The 20,396-nt window shown below is 41.7% G+C and overlaps 2 protein-coding genes across 4 annotated transcripts in view; both read right to left on the reverse strand.

Annotated features, from left to right (window-relative positions):
* Window positions 1–9,221, reverse strand: part of LOC145418392 (uncharacterized) — a 33,739-nt gene extending 24,518 nt beyond the window's left edge. For all 3 annotated transcript variants that reach the window (XM_080286808.1, XM_080286797.1, XM_080286802.1), the window contains exons 1-4: window positions 9,074–9,221; window positions 5,525–5,668; window positions 4,776–4,829; window positions 1,561–1,659 (exon numbers count right to left, since the gene is read on the reverse strand). In XM_080286808.1, the coding sequence (XP_080142934.1) occupies window positions 1,561–1,659; window positions 4,776–4,829; window positions 5,525–5,668; window positions 9,074–9,202 (426 nt within the window). In that variant the 5' untranslated portion in view covers window positions 9,203–9,221. The remainder of the gene's footprint in view (window positions 1–1,560; window positions 1,660–4,775; window positions 4,830–5,524; window positions 5,669–9,073) is intronic.
* A 5,956-nt stretch (window positions 9,222–15,177) lies between these two features.
* LOC145417569 (galactoside alpha-(1,2)-fucosyltransferase 2-like) overlaps window positions 15,178–20,396 on the reverse strand; it is a 6,718-nt gene continuing 1,499 nt past the window's right edge. Inside the window, exons 3-9 of the mRNA XM_080286279.1 lie at window positions 19,863–20,045; window positions 18,992–19,070; window positions 18,413–18,532; window positions 17,645–17,730; window positions 16,966–17,064; window positions 16,137–16,296; window positions 15,178–15,386 (exon numbers count right to left, since the gene is read on the reverse strand). Coding sequence (XP_080142405.1) covers window positions 15,178–15,386; window positions 16,137–16,296; window positions 16,966–17,064; window positions 17,645–17,730; window positions 18,413–18,532; window positions 18,992–19,070; window positions 19,863–20,045 — 936 coding nt within the window. The remainder of the gene's footprint in view (window positions 15,387–16,136; window positions 16,297–16,965; window positions 17,065–17,644; window positions 17,731–18,412; window positions 18,533–18,991; window positions 19,071–19,862; window positions 20,046–20,396) is intronic.

Raw genomic sequence — 20,396 nt, forward strand, 5'->3', positions numbered from 1 at the left:
AAAATGTCTGGTAAAGCCAGGAGCAGTCTGGACTGCGTAACCACTTCAGCTATGTTCACCACAATAAGGTAAATTAAAGACATGTTAATCAGTGTCCAGTACAGTATTATTATATATATCATACCATTTGATTAATGTAGTGAAGGTATAAAATAGTACAGTACTGTAATGGTAGTAAAAACAGTTTAAAAACCATTGGTGCAATCCGGACAAATGTCTAATATATCGGAAAAAGTCCGGATTAGCAGGGGGAAGTCTGGATGTCACTTTTATTGGAATTTCGCTTTTTTAGGAATGGCTTGGGCCCCAATTAGTCTGTTATAGTGAGGTCTTACTGCATTGGTAATATCTAATTATTTAGTATCATATTATTTTGAGTACATGGTGCATAGTAGTTTAATGACAAACTTGAAAAAAAGAAAGTCACACGAGTATGGGCAACAGTCTAATAGACTGGTCTCCAATGCACCGGTATCGGTATCGGTCCAATTTTGTGGTATCGGTATCGGTCAAAATTTTGGTATCGGTACATCTCTAGCATGGATGTGATGATAAATTACCTCTTACCCCCCTGACGCACCAAAAATGTTGCGTGATAACTCGGTGTTGGGGGGGAGGGGGGGAGGTGGCAGATGCCAACTCAGGACATGCTGCTCAGTAAAGAAGGGGTTAATATAAAAAAGGAAAAAACTGAATTTCTGCATGCAGCTCTTGTACCACTGAGGTTAAACATTACGCCTAAGTCATACCACTGATGGAATATTACCAGTGTATGAATGGGTACCGTCTGACTTGCAGGTTCCTACCAGGCCGCTGCAGCTCCTGACAGAAGACTGTTTTCTAGCTAATTGTGTTGAGCTTCATTCTAACCACAGTGATATAATATTAGGGTCTAAATATCTCGTATGTTTTAGTCCAAGCATTTTACTATTTAAGACAGTCATCAGAATGAGGGATATAACCATATCTTTGAAAATAATCATCATTACAGCTTTAGGTCACACCTAAAATGGTGGAGACATGAGTGCTAGAGTCTAGGGTCATTGGGTAAAACCAACATTTATATATTTTTCATCGTTACTCAGCAGATTCCAATGTGATTCCAATTATTGGATAATTTTTCCCTTCCGATACCAATACCGATATTAATCGGCTTTTGCTTGCCATTTTACAGCACTAACAGTACCCAGTATAATGGAGCACTTATTACTTCATTCATCATTCAAGCTTTCATATTTTAAGCTCCATTTCACAGGCAAAACCATCCACATTGAATATAGGTCATCATATATGTCACAGTGAGTAAACAACTACTGTACACATAATGATACAATGACTTTATTCTTTTGCCTGCCAATGTTGCTGGAGAGGAATGTCTTCATGTAGTAGAAATGACATAACACAGTGGCTCCTCTGCCTGGTTATACAAATGTCCGTTGGCTCAATCCTTATTACCTTAACTAGGATGGAAGACTGCAGAAGCAGCACAACTTCAGCTTGCCCACTGGATCCAAGTCTAGATGAACCTAAGACCAACAACAAGTGTCCACCAGTACTTACATAGCAGTCATCTTCGATCAGGGAGCGACTGATGTAGTATGGATTGGAGATGAAACAGTCAGAGTAATAGATACGAGTCCAGTCCCAGCGAGGCAGCAACTGAAACATAAGGAAAGGTCTGTAAATGCTGTAATGCCTGACAAACTCCCACTACCAGGTTCTGGTAGTTTTTATTCTACTTTGCCTTACCCTAAGATGGTTTGGTCAATGAGGAAAGAACGGAGAATGAGTAAGAAAGGTGAATGTGAGTGAGCTGTTGGGGAAGAGGAGGTTAGGGAGACTGAGGATAAGGAGGAAAGGTGAGTATGTGTGTGTGTATGTATGTACATACATACATATACATATACCCCTGCACAATTGTTGACTCTATACAGGGGTTTTATCTGCCCCTGTGTGGAGTACAACTCTCATGTGTGGGGAGGCTCCCCACATACAACTCTTCTCAACAGAGTGGAGTCAAAGGCTTTTCGTCTCATTAACTCTCCTCCTCTTACTGACTCCCTTCAACCTCTGTCTCTTCGTCGCACTATTGCATCTTTATCTCTTTTCTATCACTGCTTCAATGGTCACTGCTCCTCTGAACCGCCTGCATGCATTCCTCCACCTCTACGACAGGCGCGTAGCACCCGTCTAGCAGCAAACTCTCATCCCTTTTCTGTCCAACTCTCTAATGCAAAAGTTAACTGTTAATCCCGGTCCTTCATTCATGCAACAGGTCAACTCTGGAACTGTCTCCCTCTGTCTGTATTTCCTGCTTCCTATGATCTTCAGTCTTTCAAATGCAGTGTGTCCAGGCATCTCGAAATGATCGGATCTTGAATTTGGCTCTCTCTTGTATTTTGTTTTTCTCTTGGAAGGAACAACAATTGCGGGCTCACGGCCTTTGGTTCCTTCTTCCTTGCATAATATATATATATATATATACTGTACTATTTAATTGGTTATGGACTGCATGTCCTATATGGTACTGAACTGTGGACTAACACTTGAAATTGAACCTCCAACACTGGATGTCCATCCCATCAGACACTGTACTTATTAACTGAACTGGCTGAAAACTGAACAATGGTTGACCGCAATTACTTTGCGTAGACGAACAAAATGGTAGCTTGTACAATGGGAATTATTACCTCATACTCACTCAATGTAGTGCTGCTTTGGGTGGATGCCCTTTCCTCTCTTCCATCCTACCTCTTCTGTCTTTCCTTTCTTCATTCTTTCCTCTTTCTTCTGCCTATGGGTGACTTTACACTGCCTATTCTTTCCTCTCCCTTCTGCCTATGGGTGGCTCCACACTAAGTGACATGCCAAATGGTTTCCTGTATACCAGGAAACCATTTAGTACACTGGGTGGTAACCATATGACCAAACTGTGGCGTCTGGTGGTTTAGTGGGCAATTAAGGTGCCCCAATCAGACTGAGCCTGTGTAAGTTTATATCCAAGGGGTGTAGGTGGGGGCGCTCACCATCCACTCACTCGATGTAGTGCTGCTCTCGAGTATCTGCCCTTTCCTCTCCTCCACCCTTCTTTCCTTCCATCCTCTTCTGTGTTCTTTCCTTCAGTCTTACCTCAACACTTCCTCTTCTGTCTTTCCTTCCTTCATTCGTTCAATCTTCTTTTCCCTGTGGGTGACTCTACACTGACTGACAAGCCAAATAGTTTCCTGTACACCAGGAAACCATTTACTACGCTGGTGGTAACCATATAACCAAATTTTGGTGCCTGGTGGTTTAGTGGGTATTATTGTTCTCCAATCGGACTGAGCTGGTGAAGGTTTATATCCAAGAGGTGGTTGGGGTATATTGCTCATGTAATGCCACTCAGGGATGAGTGAGGCTGGTCACTCTCATCTTAAATGTCAGGACCAACTGCATACCCCCGGGCTCTTACGCTCCTCATGAGGCAATGTAGGATTGGATGATGGATGGATGGATGGTTGGGGTTTATTGCTCACGTACTGCCATTCAGGGATAAGTGAGGCAGGTCACTCTCATCTTAAATGTCAGGACCAACTTGCCTAGCCCTGGGTTCCTACCCTCCTTATGGGGCGATGTAGGATTGGATGATGGATGGATGGATGGATTATTAACTCTGAAAAATGAATATCGTTAACACCTCTTCCTCAGTGATTTATTCTAGACATTAGCTCTAAGAACTTTTCTGTACATTTAAGATGCAAAGTATGTCAATATTAGAGTGATACAAACAACATAAAGAGAACGTTAATGTGCTGCATGCCCATTTACAATAAGGTAGCTCAGCTTAGGAACATTTACAACAGTCAAAAAGTTTAAGAACTGTATTCACCAAAAATCTTAGCCAATTCTTAAGGTAAACAGCTCTTTTGTTTTGTCCAATTTTTGTAATTATTCTGCTTATTTTCACTTACAGGTGTCTTTTCACTATGCTGAGCTAAGATAAAAGCATAAAATAAACTATGTCATATGGACTTAAGCTCAAGAAGTTTTATGAATACAGCGGGAGTCTGGCCAAACAAGATAAGGGTGGCTAAGAGGCACAACAAGCCAGTGACTGGAGTAAAATTCCTAAGCCAGTCCTTGTGATTCTCACCCTTACCGCCCAACTGTCGCTCTCGTGGCGTTCACACAAAGGGCTGGGAATGGAAAATGTTTCTGGCAGGGAACTACAATTTTGGAAAAGAAGAACAGGGATGAGATTTACTATAATGTATTTTTATTTTTTTTTTTTAATGAAAGAACTGGGCCACTCCCACAACCCATATACTGTGTTGTTGTTGAAAGAAATTCGATGAGCCTTTGTTGGGGCAGAAATGGGTCTCCTCGGTTACTTATCAAACCTCCTATCTGACTACGCTTGGCCTTCTAGTGAGCTAAAAAGGAACACGAACCTTTGCCTTGTTGAAGTAAACACACTACAGGGAAAACTGTCAGCCCCTTTACATAACAATGAATTTCATTAATATTCATTAAATTAGCAACTGGGTAATTTATCTCACAATACAGTACTTTTAGTATCACAAGCTTATACTTTATTGAGAAATAACTCATCTGAAAAGGGACACCATTTCATGGTAGCACCAACAGCTATAACCCAGCGGCAGAGCTGTCTGATCATAGTACAAATGCCACAGCAGGGGAAAGGAAACTTCAACCTGCATTACCCCAGATTTATGTTCAGATGAGCTTAGGGTCAACCCCCCCCCCCACCTTTCAAACACACGTACTGTACTTACCATAAGAAGGAAGTGACGAAACACCACAGTGGCCAGTTTCTGCACCCAGCTGATCTGTTGACATTACAGTATTTGTCACTGTACATAGTTGTTTCAAGACAATAGTTCACAGGAAAACATAATATACCTCTTTTACCTTAACCTGGCCCAGACTCTCATCCTTTTGACTTGCTTTTGCAGCTTATTTTATGTAGCTCAGTGAAAAAAAAAAAAAAAAAAAAAAAAAAAAAAAAAAAGACAATGCCAAGGCTCCATACTCTTTCCATAAAACTTCTTTGTAAATAACATCATAATTTAGTGTTAATCTTTTGTTACAGCTCAGCATTCAAGACCAAGAGAGGACAGTTTTGGGCTAAGTAGGAGTAAAAGCAGTATATCATACAGTATGACAATGTACGATCAGGGATATAAGTATCTTCCTAAGGTTTGTCTAGCTCTCTGAGATGTTAATCCAATTAAAACTCTGATACTGTTCCCCTTGTTTTAAGTTATTTTCGGGCGGAATAGGGAATCATTTCAGTCCATGACTGAACACAGGATATTAAGGACTACCCGGAAACAGAAGCTATATTATATGCATGGTGTATACAGTTGCATAATTGCTGATGTGCATAAATCTACCTGGCAGTAAAAGAAAATGAATGCATACATTTTAATCTGCCACGGAAAGCATTAGCTTACAGAATAAACAGGGTAACTAATAAATACCGGTACTCAAAAACTACTGAACATCACAAACGAACATCAACCTGTAAAAGGATGTAGATAAGGAGGCCCACAGTCAAGATGATGACGCATGCCCTCGTAATGGAGGTCAGGCGTCGGCGGACCTGTGCCTTGTTGACAGCATCTACCAGTGGCTGTGTCACCTCCTCCCACTCATTGCCAGTCAACTGAAATGCAAGGTAAAAATCAGTCAACTGAAAAGCAAGGTAAAAATGGTTCTGCTAGAATTAAGGATGTGGATGGAGGATGTGTATCCTCAGAGTCCGAGACAGAATGCATGCAGACAAAGGTTATGGGCATTCAGGTAGACAGAGGCTCACCGGCAGAAAGCAGACAGCAACCATATGTTGCATGCAGGAAGGGTAAAACATAGTACATTAATCACTGTACTATCCGGACTCCCCACTTACCGGACATTGTGAGCCTGGACCTTCAAAAAAAAAAAAAAATCCCCCAAAAAATCTTAATTTTTCCCCACCAGTAATTTGAAATTGCCGTGCGGCACCAAACAGCTGTTTACACCACGGCCCCTTCACCCCTTCCTTCCACCCCCCTCCCCAATCAGGGTTGCCATTTGGTATTTTTCATTCCCAAATGTGGGCCAATTTGGTACTGAAAAGTTCGTTTGGTAGTGAATCAGCATGATCCATTACCAAACAGATTTTTCACATGTACCGGTATAAAGATATACTGTAGAGAATGGAGATGGTGGACCGTCTGCTTTCTTTGATTAATCTGCTAGCATACATAGTGCATACACAAACATGCTGCTGATTATAAGGAGAGTGATTATTTCCATTTGTACATATAATTAGTGAAGAATAAATGCATCCTTACGAATCTGGTAATGAAAATAGATGAGTTTGGTAATGAGGAGGAGCTCAGATCTGACAACCCTGCCCTCAGTTACTGCATAAACACTGTCGAGGGTGGATGTTCATCGCAATCAATGCCACACTTGCTCGTTTTTGTGAATAAACAATGAATAAACAGCAATACCTCGCCACTAGACCACATGGGAATTTATGGTGTTGTGCAGTGTTAAGAAATTAGAACTTAGAGTGCAAAGGATTAAGTGTGGAGTTCAAAGTGGCGATTGAAAGTGGTGTGGCGCAATTAGGAACAGAATGTGCAGTGTTAAACAATTATAACTCACAGTGCAAAGAATTAAGTGTAGCACAACACTGGATTACTGTACGTGCTTCAAGAGCATTTTCACCACTACCAGAGCCTACGAGGAGGCGGCCACAGATGTGCTGTAAGTACCCTGTACACTTAAATATTTTCCATAACCACTTCTAATTCCTCATTCTCTGGTTCCTTTTCATTTATTTCATGCTTTATGACCATTATTGGTGTGAACAGGGTCCTAAATAGGTTTAAATAGGTGCTATGCATATCTGGTTGGGAGTTATTTAGGTGGCTTTCAAAGCTAGGTTGGGTTAGGGTCCTTAAGTACCAGTCCAGGATGGCGCACTTTCCAGAATGCCTTTGGCTCTATTACATCGGAGAGTGGAGGGATTACCGTATTCAAACATTGCTACTACGAATAAAACCACTACTAGCTACTGCTAATAATAATAATAAAACAATACTACTACTACTACTACTGCTGCTGCTAATAATAATTAATAATAATAATAATAACAATAATAAAGTTAATCCCCATCCACTTTTGCCCTCCTAGGAGCTTAGGGTCCCAAGGTATGGTTAACGTCATCTGGAACATTTAGGGATAGGAGACGACCAAGTCACTGTTTATATAGGCTATAGCCAGGCATCTGTGGATCTAAATCCTCCGTCACTGGTTGTAAAATAAAGAAAGCGAGGGGGGATAATTAGCCTATGACTTGCTACAGCCTCAGGCTCATCTTGCCGTGAACCCATTGGACTGCAGACTCAAGCTGTCATTTTCTTGCAGCCCATCATCCTTCTTTGAGGTAATAAGGAGGAAGGTGAGAGATGTTTATATAAATGAGCTGTGGAACTGCCTGGTTATATCAATGTTACGACATGAGGGCACCCCTCTCCAGCACTGTGAAAATACCAAGTTACATATGGTACATCGGTAAATCCCTAGGTCACAATGGCATACATAATTGTCAAACTGTAATGACCCCATACATATTTTGTTGTTCTACAACTAGTGGCCAAGTGATAATGGGTTTCAATGTAACGATTTACGATAAAATCGGTATACGATAAGGAATGACCTGACATAACCCCATCGTAAAACAAGTAATGACTGTACTGTATGCCTTAGTAATGAGGTATGAGCAGAGCTGGTATCGTAACAACTGTGTCTTATGGGAGCACCAATATTTGTTTAATTCAGGTTAATAGCACATCATTTTTGATGACTTCTTTGCAGTAACGATCGTATTCTTTGCGGCATGGGATGTCTCTTAGTACCGGTACCTTTTCCTTGGCAGTTTATATTGATTAGTACACTAATATGCTCTTCTCCTATGCTGTTTATTTTTAGTACCATCACACTTTTCATCAGTAACATACAAGGGGATACTTGGGTGGAGAATAAACAGCTGAAGGTGCTACAACTCCCATTCACTTGAAAAATATGACTAAGTAGGTATAGCCACAAGCAAAAGTTTGCCAATACTTACTCTGCTGGCTGAGGAAATGAAGTATTAAATGGATTATTTTTATATGTTAACAGTATGAGGTACACAACATTTGAACACAGGAAGGTAGGACACTCTCTTGTTTGGGAAGGAATGAGGAAGCCTGATGGCAGAACACTGTTGGCAAAAAGGATTGTTGGTGAACTTTTGCTCAAGGACCCATTCACAAACCTATAAGCTGTCATAGTTCCACCCCCTTTTTTTTTTTGATGGGATTGCTGATTTTTCCCATGTCTTCTATTCCTTGAGAGAGAGTGTACAGAATCTTCCTGTGTGTCTAGTTCTTCCTATAAAAGCAAATAAAAATTACATTAGGGACACAATGGTAAATAGGTTCAACAACAGGGTACCTACATGAACGGTATTAACTTCCTCCCTGCCACTCCAACAACAGTGATGCAATGTGCAGAATAAACTGCTGAGGTAGAGGTGTTGGATAGTATCAGTTTTCAGCCCATATTCATTCCCGTGAATTTTATTATGTTCTACACACTCATCTCTTCAAGTTCATCAACATTTTCCTTATACCTCTGTTATATATATTTCCAAAGCCCCTTAGTACGACCCTTAAGGTACAGAATCTGGTGGCGCTTAGCTTAGAAGGTCGAGGATATGTGAATAATGAGGATACAAAGTGCTAGTTTAATGTGCAGGTTAAATCGCTGAGGAAAAGGTGTTCTCCAAAATACGACTCGGTGCTTTACGGTAGTAAACTGGTAGTGCTCGGGAGGTCGAGTACAGCCAGAGAGAGCTACGTAAACGGGGGGATACCTCGAATTGTAAATGTGCTGAACAAATCGCTCAGGAAGAGGGTTTTACGATATCCCAAAAGCAACTTAAAATATGACCAATGTAATGTACAGTAATCTAGAAATGACTGAGAGGTCGAGGACAACCTGTGTGGCAGCTACATGAACGGTATTAACTCACTCCTTGCCGCTCCAACAGCTCATACAGCGACATGATCTCCTCTTCCACCACCTCCATGTTGCTACCCTCCGACTCCGCTTTCCTCACGCGGGACTCTCTGGAGGATGGTGGCTGTGGATCTCCTCCCATAGCGTCAACAAATGACCGACACAAAGACACGATGCACGTACACAGCTCTCTACCTTCCCGTAACCTGACTCTGTCAACACTGCAAGATGAGGAAGGGATTCATTCAGCCACGGCGCTCTAGTTGCCAAGTACCTCCTCACGAATGCCGCTAAACTTGCCCTTTAAAGTTGGTAGAATGATGTTAGTTAAGAAAATCTCCACAAAATCATTAGAAAGGAGCTATACTCTTTGGAATATCGCTAAGACTTGCCAGAAATATATAGAACGTAGCTAAAGCCCTCGTATCTACACAGGTAAAATAATTAGCAAATAGAAAGTACTTTCCCTAAATCTAGCGAGAAAAGCGCTGAATGGGCAACACTACAGGGCACCCATTTTCCGCTGCCTGCCGTTGCCCAAACTTCATACGTCCCAATTTTTTATCCTCTGGTCTTGGTGACAGACCTTAGAAAAAAAATTGGTCTTAAGCATGCGATAATATTTTTCCAGTGAAATATACATGGCCATGAGAGCATAACTTTAAAAAAACTCACTACAAATATTATGATGTGCTTGTAAAATTAGTTACGTATTGATCAAAAGGCTAAATACTACGTCATCTTAGTAATTCCTGGATAACATAAGCCTAACCGTTATAGTTTAGGATGAGATATATTTTGGTAAACGAACCGTACGCCTGGCAGGGTTCAGTTGATGCAAGGCAAGATCAATGCGATTTTTTGCTGCCAGATGCTCAGAAAAGAGTACGTATGCATTGAAAACTAGCTGAGTATAATGGTTCTACAATAATACTGTACTCAACCTATCTCTCAGTCAAATTGGAGGAATGAGAGAATGAGAAAATACTGCGTGATGAAGCTAGGTCGAGCTACCATTGTGGTATTTTGCCCAGGCACGTACGCCCTGTCACCTTAATAAAGCGCTTATATTAACTCAGGCCTTTGTGACACTTCTCTAATAGAATCACTTAATGTGACCTAGAATAAAATAGCAGAGTTGTTCCGATCTTGAGAATTTATGGTGACTTAATATACTGATGCCTTTATGACATTACAAGATAAAATCTGGTATTAGCTGGGATCCAAATACTACCGGTGTTTATTTCTGAAAATACATGCCTGCAGGAAGTATATATTAAACGCTGCGATATGTAATCGCCCTAACTCACCTCCTACAGACCGTCTCAACTCTCATAGGGAATATCAATGAGAGCCGAACATTCATCAAGAGATTATACTGTACTGGGCAGTCAAGGTGGGGAAGTGAGAAGGGTCTGCTGAAATATTCGGCCTTAAAGGGGTGAACCAAAGATCAGCCGTATCAGCTCATTAGTTTTTAGGATCATTTTTTTTTTTTTTTTTTTTTTTTTGAGAGGGGTGGGGAGGCCTTGAGGTCTTTCAAGGTTGTTCAAATCCATTTACATCTACAGTATACAGATATCTTGTCATGCCTATGAAGTAGGATGACAGTCATTAACCCTCTCAGTATAATGGTTTTCGATATCTGAATTTGAAAGAGCAAGTACAAAAGCACCAGAGTAGATGCGAGGCCATCCTTCCCTGTCATTCTGCTCTCCATTCCTTCGCACATTTACCTCCTTTCCAAGTGGTAGGTGGTGGTGACCATCATCCACTTACTTGATGTAGTTCTATCTACTTCCTCCTTCACGTTTATCGTTCTTTTTTAGTGTCTGTGTTCCTCTCTTTCTGTTTCTTTTATCCTTTCTGTCACATTCCATTACTCATCATTCCACGTCAAGTGGTTCTACACTGAGCGACAATCCTAATGGCTTCTTGTAACTTAGGAAACCATTCGCAACAGTGGGTGGGGTTAACCATAAAACGAATTAACGGGGTGATGAGGAGCCTGCTATAGTACCCCTGCTAAACTGAGTGGAGAAACGCAAATGCAGCGTCCATCCAGACACGAAACTTTCACATTCTACCTCAAGGGAACATTGGTCCATTGCACGGAACCGCCCTGCAGAGGCAACAGCTTGCCTGCGGTTGATGGTTCGGCTTAGTCAAACAGTCCGAGAAGCTCAACAACAGCAACAACCACGTTTCAGTTACTGCAGCATAAATTATTGAGGGTGGTGTATGTGTGTATGATTGTGAATGTATGTATGTATGTGTGTGTGTGTGTGTGTGTGTGTGTGTGTGTGTGTGAGAGAGAGAGAGAGAGAGAGAGAGAGAGAGAATGGGGAAGGGATAGGGAAATACACAGTGTGAGAGATAGTGACAGACATTTGTAGACATAAAAAAGCAGGGAACGACAGAATGACAGTCAGCGACACAAGGACAGACGGAGTGACAAAATCAATGACAGATGGCAACCGAGATAGAAAGAGACAGACATACCGGCAAACAGCAGCTAGACAGACAAACGAACTGACAATTGTGACGTAAAAGAGATATAGTATCCGACTCTCCTTATTCTGCTCTTTTAACCTACAGATGGAAAATCAACAAATACCGTGGAGGATCGTGAGAGGAGAGGCAGGGGTTGTTGGCGTATATATTAATAAAAAATGTGGTAAGGTACAGTGATGACGTAGGCTACCATTCAGGACCGAACGGTAGGCACTTCACAGTTCACACCTCATCCTGAACCTCCCCCTCACCTCCTCCCCCTTTTCTCCTCATCTCACCTCTCTCTCGGACTCCCTCTCACACTCACCCTGATCTCTTACCTTTTAGAGATGAGGGTGAGAGGAAAGGAGATTCTCCTCTCCTCTCCTCTCTCACCCTCATCTCTTATCCCTTTACCCTCATTCATACTTCCCTCTCACTCTCCTTTCATCTCCCCCTCAGTCTTAGCTTTACCATCTCCCCCTCTCACCTCTACCTACTGTATACCTCTTCCCCCGTACCCTCACCTTCACTTCCTCTTCTACTTCATTTTCAGCCTGACATTCATTTTTGTGTAATGTAACCGAGGACTATATAATCCCTCATTTACGATAACACGGAAGCACAGTTTACATTATCCTACACCACCAACTCCCTGACTTGATCAAGTAAAAAATGAAACATAAGGAACTTAGCTGTATGGCGGAGTAATTGTTTGCTGTGATGGTATTCCACCGAAGAAGAGGAAGACGTAACATCATTGCCTGTCACGAAGGTTCACTAAGGTAGATATGGAATTTTTCACTAAGGCCTAGCTTTCCTCTAAAATACAACACTCGACAATCAGATTTACATTTAGGCCCCCAATTCCAGTGCTGGTTGGACAGGAAAATAAGGAAAACACAACATACCCAAAGTCTGATCGGCCCGAGGGACGAGAACTTCCTCTCACCACTATTTGTAATCCACCACCCTTCATCCATCGTCATGTCAGAGTCTCAGACAGTCAGACTCAACATCAAGCACTCCCACTCCCGTCTTACAGTCTGCTAGCGAGCGTTTCGAAATATTTAAAGAGTTAAAACACTTATTCGAAACCAGATCGGCATAGGGTTTGTTTCTCAACCACTCTTCTCTCATGACATAATCTGTACCTTATTTTTGCAGTATCTAGACGATTTTACTCAGCTTTGGAAAGACTTTTCGAACTGGAGGGGGATATACAGAATTCATTATCTCCATAGCTACAGGTCTTCCCAAGGATGAATAAAATCGTCCGAGAGATGCAAGAATAAAATGGAATCGCGTCAAAAGTGTGAAAAGGTTAAAATATCTCAAGTTATATACAGGATGATTTGTAAGTATGAGTAGAGTTTCACCGGAAACTGACCTAGCGGTCTCTTACGTTTTGCGGGGACGACTCAGAATGCTGATGTGGACGTGGGTGTGACAGAAGCTGAAGGAAATGAATAAATGATAGAGATTAGATTTTGACGACGCTGACCCAGGAGCCTCCGTAACACAGTGTGTCTGTCTGTCTGTTTTTTGTCTATCTATCTGTCTGTCTGTCTGTCTGCTTGTCTGTCTGTCTGTCTCCCTTTTTCTCCACAATGTGAAGACGATAGAGATAAAAATCTAGACAACGAAAAAGGGGAAGACAATGAAAACGATGACGAAAACGATGACGAAGGCGAAGATCGGAAAGATTATTAAGGAATGCATGACGACAGCAACGACGAAGGCATAAACGATGACGATAAAGGAGATGATGAAGAAGACGAAGACGATGCCGAAGATAGTAATTTCCTTCCCCAGTAAGTCTGGGTCGCAGTGCCAGTCTGTCTCTATGGGAGGGACTGATGCTGGGTCCTGTGAAGTGCCACCAGGACGTGGACACAATGGACCAACTCATGCCGGATATCATGAGCACGGCCTTACTCGACGTGCTCAGTGAGAAACACCTGTGCGCAGCGGTGGATTTTGAAGATGTGAGTGAGTTGTTGGTGTTAATAGTGCTGTTAATTTAATGATAAAGCTGGTGTTAATGGTATGTTAATGTTTGTGTTAATATTAGTATCGGCGTTTTGTTATTCGACTTTCTCAAGGACTGTCTCCTTTGGGCACCGGCAGACTCTGATGTGAGTTGTTGGTGTTCATGTTGGTGTCCTTGATATGTTAATGTTGGTGTCTGGTGTTACTACTGCCCTCAGTGTTTTGTTATTCAAGGTCCTCAGCGAGAAGCATCCCTACATGCCTGCAGAATCTGAAGATGTGAGTTGTTGGTAATGTCGTGGTTTCATGCAGAAACATAGGGCTCCATGTAATGTACATTTTCTTTCGACACCATCATCACTGTTTTCGGTTTTACGGCTGTCTTCCATGTAGTATGAGTTAGGAGGGTTCACATAATAGCACTCCTTTACCTTGTTCTGTTCTGAGTTAGATCTCTAATAATACCTCTGTTGGGCATTATTCCCCCTAGACCGCCACCTAAAACAGACAGACAGACAGACAGACAGACAGACACACACACACACACACACACACACACACACACACTCTCTCTCTCTCTCTCTCTCTCTGTTTCAAACCCTGCCTAAATCTTTCTCTCTCTTTCACAGGTGGGCAAGTCAGTGGTGCTAGATACTGATGAGAGAACAGGTAGAGTGAAAGTGGTCGGACTGGGTGGGTTTGCCAGCGCGGCCACCACCACTCCTGTCGTATACACACTCGTCCAACCACACCGACTTTGGGTCGAGGTCGTGCTCAAAAAGTTCCTCGATACTGTGACTACAAGTTAGACTTTTTTTTTTTCTAATGGAAAGAAAAAAAGAACCAAAGGCTAGGACAAATACACACTCCTAAAGAGCCAAAGGTTAAGATAAATACACACTCTTACAGTCTCACCTACTCTGGGTCGAGGCTGTGTTTAAATAGTTCCTCGACGCTACGACCACAAGTTAGATGTTAAAGTCTAGGAGAAAGTATGGAAGATGAAAGAAAACAGATATGCACTCATACATACAGAAGCCCTTTGGTTTAGATCCTGCTCAAAAATTTTCTCAAAGCTATAACCACAAGGAAGATGTTAGATTATCAGAATGCGAAAGAAATTCAAGAAAATGAAGAACTTTATTACGGTACGTATAGTTAAAGTACGAATATGTACTAGGGGGAAAATACCTCAGCGAATTTTTACTAACCTTTGGTCTAGCCACTTACATAAAAAGAATATGTAACTGCTTACTTGTGTTTCTTACTGGGAATAAATGTGGGCATTTAGGATTTATCATAGTTTACCAATAAATGCCTACTCTCGGGTCCCCACACTCCCATTGGGCAAAAAGGAATTTGGTGCTAACAAACCAATATTTTTTTTTATTTTTTCGTACACCTTCATAGATTACAGCTGCCTTGATTTTATACTCCCGTTTTTAACTGTATAACAAATTTACTAGTCCAGAGTAAAGAAACATGCGTTCCTTCACTACGAAGATGAAATATTCCATCAAATTACAAAGTGAAAGAGTTGAAAAGCTCTCTCAGGTTCCTCTGATTCATTCTCAGCTGGACAAAATCACCAGAAGTTGCAATAGAATACTAGTTCTTCCGATCATGTGAACATCAGTAAGGAGGGATTGGTATAAACTGGGTTAAGTTGGCTCGCTGGTAATAGTTCTTGGAGAAAAGATAGTCCCCCAAAGGTGTTTGGATATCCGGGTAGAGGACAGTACCCCCTGCCAAATATCCGGTCCAAAATCCGAAGCTCCCCAGGGTCAACACCGTATGGTTACATTCCACCAGCACCGCCATGTCAAGCTCACGGGGCTGGCCTGTAAGAATACATTCATATATATATATATATATATATATATATATATATATATATATATATATATATATATATATATATATATATATAAAAACTCTGCCACGCCTAAAATAACTGGACCTAACCTAATCTAACCTGTCCTGTAAGTAAAAGACATCAAGTCAGATGTAGCGGCTTTGTTGGAATGTATTGTACAATCAAGAATTGAATTACACTCTTCCACGATTCACACCCTATCAGACCTGCCCTTACTCCCTAACACTAACTTCATCCGTAACTATAATTCTGATTTGGAACAGACTATAGTTACAGGTGACGGACAGAGTGTGGGCATGTGTGAAAGGGTGAGTTGTAAATGAGTGTAATCTGGAACAAAAGATAACTCCCACTGTTTTTCTGCAGGTATCAATGGTTTAGTCAGTGTCTTGTAACTATCGGCCGTATTTTGTCACAGAAGGCTTCGCAGCACCTCTTTCTTTTGTGCGTTGCACCTTAATTTTTCTTCGTTTGCTATGCATATTGTCTGAATATCGACATTTCAATAAATACAAGAGGATGCTGAGGTGCAACGTGAAGAATACATCGGCAAGGGAATAGTGTTATAATTCTCCAGGGCCAACTAGAAATACTGGCCCGTGACAGAGCCTATAAGCATACTAAAAACATGTGACATTATCTGAACTAAACTACCAAGTAGGTATCTAACAGCCAGAGTATAAACAAAGAAAGAAGAAAAGGAAAAGAAATTCACCTGGGGCAAACACGACATCAGCCTCCTCCTCGACTAGCTTAATGGCGTAATCCAGATCTTCCGAGGCGACGACGAAGACGACCCTGGGAAAACGACTACGGTAGAATTGGAAGGCGCGCTGGATATACTGACGACCAGGCGAGGGCAGACGGTACCTCATCTGTAGGGGTATAGTTCTGATGTAGTTTTTGTGACCACTTGGACCAGGTTTTCTTCCTTTGGCAACTGATTATTTGAAGTACAATGGCAGAGGAAGACAAAACTACGGCTCTAAAGTACATCCTTTCCGAAGCATTTCTTTAATCCGGTAAATAAATATATTTCATTACCATTATATAAGAATGAATTTACATTATGTGCGCTTGACTGCAGAAAAGACTGTCTATCTGTCTGTCTATCCCAATTAGGTGACTGGAAAATATTCGTACTGTAGGTGGCATAAGAGGATTCGTGGCACCAAATTCAGAACGTTTTACTTTACATAGTACATTTTAGGATCCTTTTTGTATGTTATTTATGCCGTTTCCATATCGGCACAGTTTGCATCAATAACATACAAGAGGATATTGCGGTGTACTGTTCAGAATAAATCACTAAAAAAAAAGAGGCATTATGAAATCTCCAAAGCCACTTAAAATACGAAACTGACAGTCGAATTCTTAGTGGCATCAGAGATCAGGTAGCAACTCCTTAGCGATTTATTCTGTATGATACAGAGGGAAACCTTTTCTGTAGTAAAATATATATCACTAACATAAAGGAGAATATCAAGACGTAAGGCGCATAATAAATCGCTATGAAAGAGGTGTTACGATCTGGAGTAACTTACCTTAAATGCCTCTACAAGGTCGGTTCCTCTTATGTGTACCCCGATGAGAGTAGGAGGGCTGGGTAGTGTGGCAGTCACGCCGTGTAGATATTCCTGGGCCTGTACACACACACACACACACACACACACACACACACACACACACACACACACACACACACACACACAAAGTTGCTTGTTTAGTTTTTTTTTTTTTTAACAATTGATAGTGGATTTCTAGGATGGACGTAAGCAAATAGTGTACAGTGTGTAGCAGTAGATATATTCGTACAGTAACTCATTAGAGTGAAGCTACAATTTTCATTACACCACCACCACCACCACCACTACTACTACTACTACTACTACTATATTATTATTATTATTATTGGTTAAGTCATATTGATGGATTCAGTTATAATCATTTACGTTATTAGATTGGACTAAGTTAATATGCCTTTATATGCTTGCATAAGTCGGTACCCTTTCAATTCTACCCATGACATATATTGGCTCTGACACACACAAATATAGCAATTGCAACATTTCAACTTTCATATTGATCATACTTCCTTTAGACCTCCCTTCTCTAACCGTACGTCTCCAGCATGGGAAGGGTTAACTCTGGCTGTCAGTTTCTTCAATGAAGACCCAGTTCTACACTGTACTTGATACCGTCCCTGCACAACTGAGACCTTACCTCCTGACGTAGCTTCCGGCTGAAGGTGAATTCCCGCACCAGGTCGTCCCTAAAAGCATTGAAGATCTGCATTTCGATGGGGTAGCCTGGGAAGCGAATTAGATGACAATTTTTTGTATGCGTTTAAATACCCTTTTTACACTGTTACGAATTTATAACAGAACCCAAAGTTTGTTAACTATTCTACTGCATCTATTTCACGCTTTAGGTATGTCTATCATTTTCTCCTCTACTGCATCTTACCAGAGAGAATAATCTATTGGTAGAGATTCATAATGTCCCTGTCTCAGCCAAGGGAGGTTTACCAGCAATGGAAAAGGAAGCATTAGAAGAAACTATTTTCACACAGGATAACAATAGAGGATCTCAGAAGTAACTAAGTTGATAGTTACATCGTCTAGGCATTACGCTGGTGCTAGAGAGGGACGCCTTCCGGCAGTGACACCGATATAACCAGGCGGCTGCCTGATTATACCAACATCCCTCAATTCTCTCCCTATTCTCCCAAAGGACGATGGTGGCCTGCAGGAGAAAAAAACTTCTGCATATAGCTCACCGGGTTCATGTTCAGATAAACCTGGAGCCACAGCATCAACAATATTAGGCAGCTAAGTGTGCCTACAAGTATGCATTTAAATAAGGGTGTATGTGTTTAGGTATATATATATATATATATATATATATATATATATATATATATATATATATATATATGTGTGTGTGTGTGTGTGTGTGTGTGTGTGTGTGTGTGTGTGTGTGTTCACCTACCGTCCGCTACAATAGCCCTGGCACCCTTTAGTCCGGCGGCGGCCTCCTGAAGAGGGGTGTAATCCGTAATGTTGTGGGAGCCCTGGCCAACGTACAGCCACGAACCACCCACGAATTTCACTGTCCGTAGCAGAGGGAGAGAGAGCGAATATGTTATTGTAAATAGTCATCATCATCACCACCCTTACCATCACCACCACCACCAACACCGCTACCATCAACGTAGTCAGGAAAAATACACACACACACACACACACACACACACACACACACACACACACACACACACACACACACACACACACACACACACACACACACACACACACACACACACTCTATATTCACTGTTCATAGAAGAAGAAGAGAGTGAAACTGTAGTTGTAAGTCGTCGTCAAAATCATTTTATTAAGATGAAAGTGAAGAGTAAAAGTCTGAGTATGTCAATACTGTTATCATTAATCTTAGCAATAAGAAACAAGTCTAGTATTCTACTGTACTCCAACAAACGCCATATTCTTTTACCATGCTGAGAGTGATGCATATGAGCCTGTGCATAGCATGACCAAAATGGCTTACCAGGGAGCAGAGTCATCGTGAGGTGAGGGAAGATGGGTCGAAGCATGTCATTCACCTCTTTCTCCATGAACACCGTCGTCTGTGGCATGGAAGGTGGTTGTAGTGAGGTGAGGTGAGGTGAAGACACATAATTTTCATTTCAAGAATCTGATGTTTTGGTAAAGTATCCAATGAGTAATTACTGTGTGCATATCATCATCATCATCATCATAATCATAATCGAAGTTGCCATTAAATAATCTCAGGCTTTCCATTATCTGACAGTGCCCATGTGGAGAGACTGGAATGAGAAATAGACTAGGAGAGCATTATGAGAATGAAGTGGAGAGGGACAGTTGGAGTGGTGGACCGTGGACGTAGTGGAGGGATGGGGTGGAAAAGTGTGAGGATGGTGTGAAGTGGAGAGTGGGCTGCCTGATGACAGTGGACAGGGAGACATGGAGACGATTTGCTTGTGGCCACTCCTGCCAGGATTGAAGCATTTGGCTATACACTGTAGAGGAAGATGCTCTTCTCCAAGAAGAGGCTACTTCCACTAAAATATGGCCCAATAATGTGGACTTATGGCGTAGACCTAGCCGACGGAGTCGAGAGAGGCAAAGCTGCGTATAACGTTGCCCAGTCGCCCCAGGGACCTGAATACTTTGTATCACCATCATCATCATCGTCATCATCATTGTTATTATCCCGACCTCTACTTCCTACGCAAAGATGAGGTAACGTGATGGAAGGAAAACTGTCAGCACTATGTACAGTTGAGTGGTCAACACTCATTCACTCATCATTCAAGCCCTCTGAATGCTGACTCCACCTCACAGGCAAAAACATATAGCTAAGGAAGAGCTGTTAAAAAATTTCGTTAGCTACTTACGCCGTAGACTTTTCCAACGGAGTACACAGAAGCGTACTCTCCCATAACGTTGCCCAATCGGCCCATGGGTCTGAAGGTAATAACGGGTTTGGGGTGTCCGTGCCAGGTGCTCGTATGGACAATACGTGCTTCTGGGGGCACGACCAGCACAGGCGCACATAAGCGGCCTATCGGGGGCAGCTCCTGTGGTACGGAAGGGGAAGAAGAAAGGTGTCATATTTCTGTTACCTTTACCTTGGCCTATAGCTTCATCCTTTTGCAGCATATTTCCTGTACCTCATTGGCAGAATGAGACAGTGCTACAAGTCTACTTCTTTTCCTTAGAACTTCCTCGTGACTAATATCTTAATTATTTTAGTGTTAATCTCTTGTTACATCTCAGAATTCGAGATGAAGAGATGGCAATTTTAGGACATGTAGGAGTAAAAAGACTATCGTGGAACTGGAGGTTATTGTTGATGTTAATGGGATTGTGTTGATGTGGATGTGTTGGACAGTGTTAGAAGTACCTTGAGTGGTTTGGCCATGTGGAGC

The sequence above is a fragment of the Coenobita brevimanus genome, chromosome 14 (assembly GCF_032717465.1).
Source record: "Coenobita brevimanus isolate Jiangsu-jjx chromosome 14, ASM3271746v2, whole genome shotgun sequence".
NCBI lineage: Eukaryota > Metazoa > Arthropoda > Malacostraca > Decapoda > Coenobitidae > Coenobita > Coenobita brevimanus.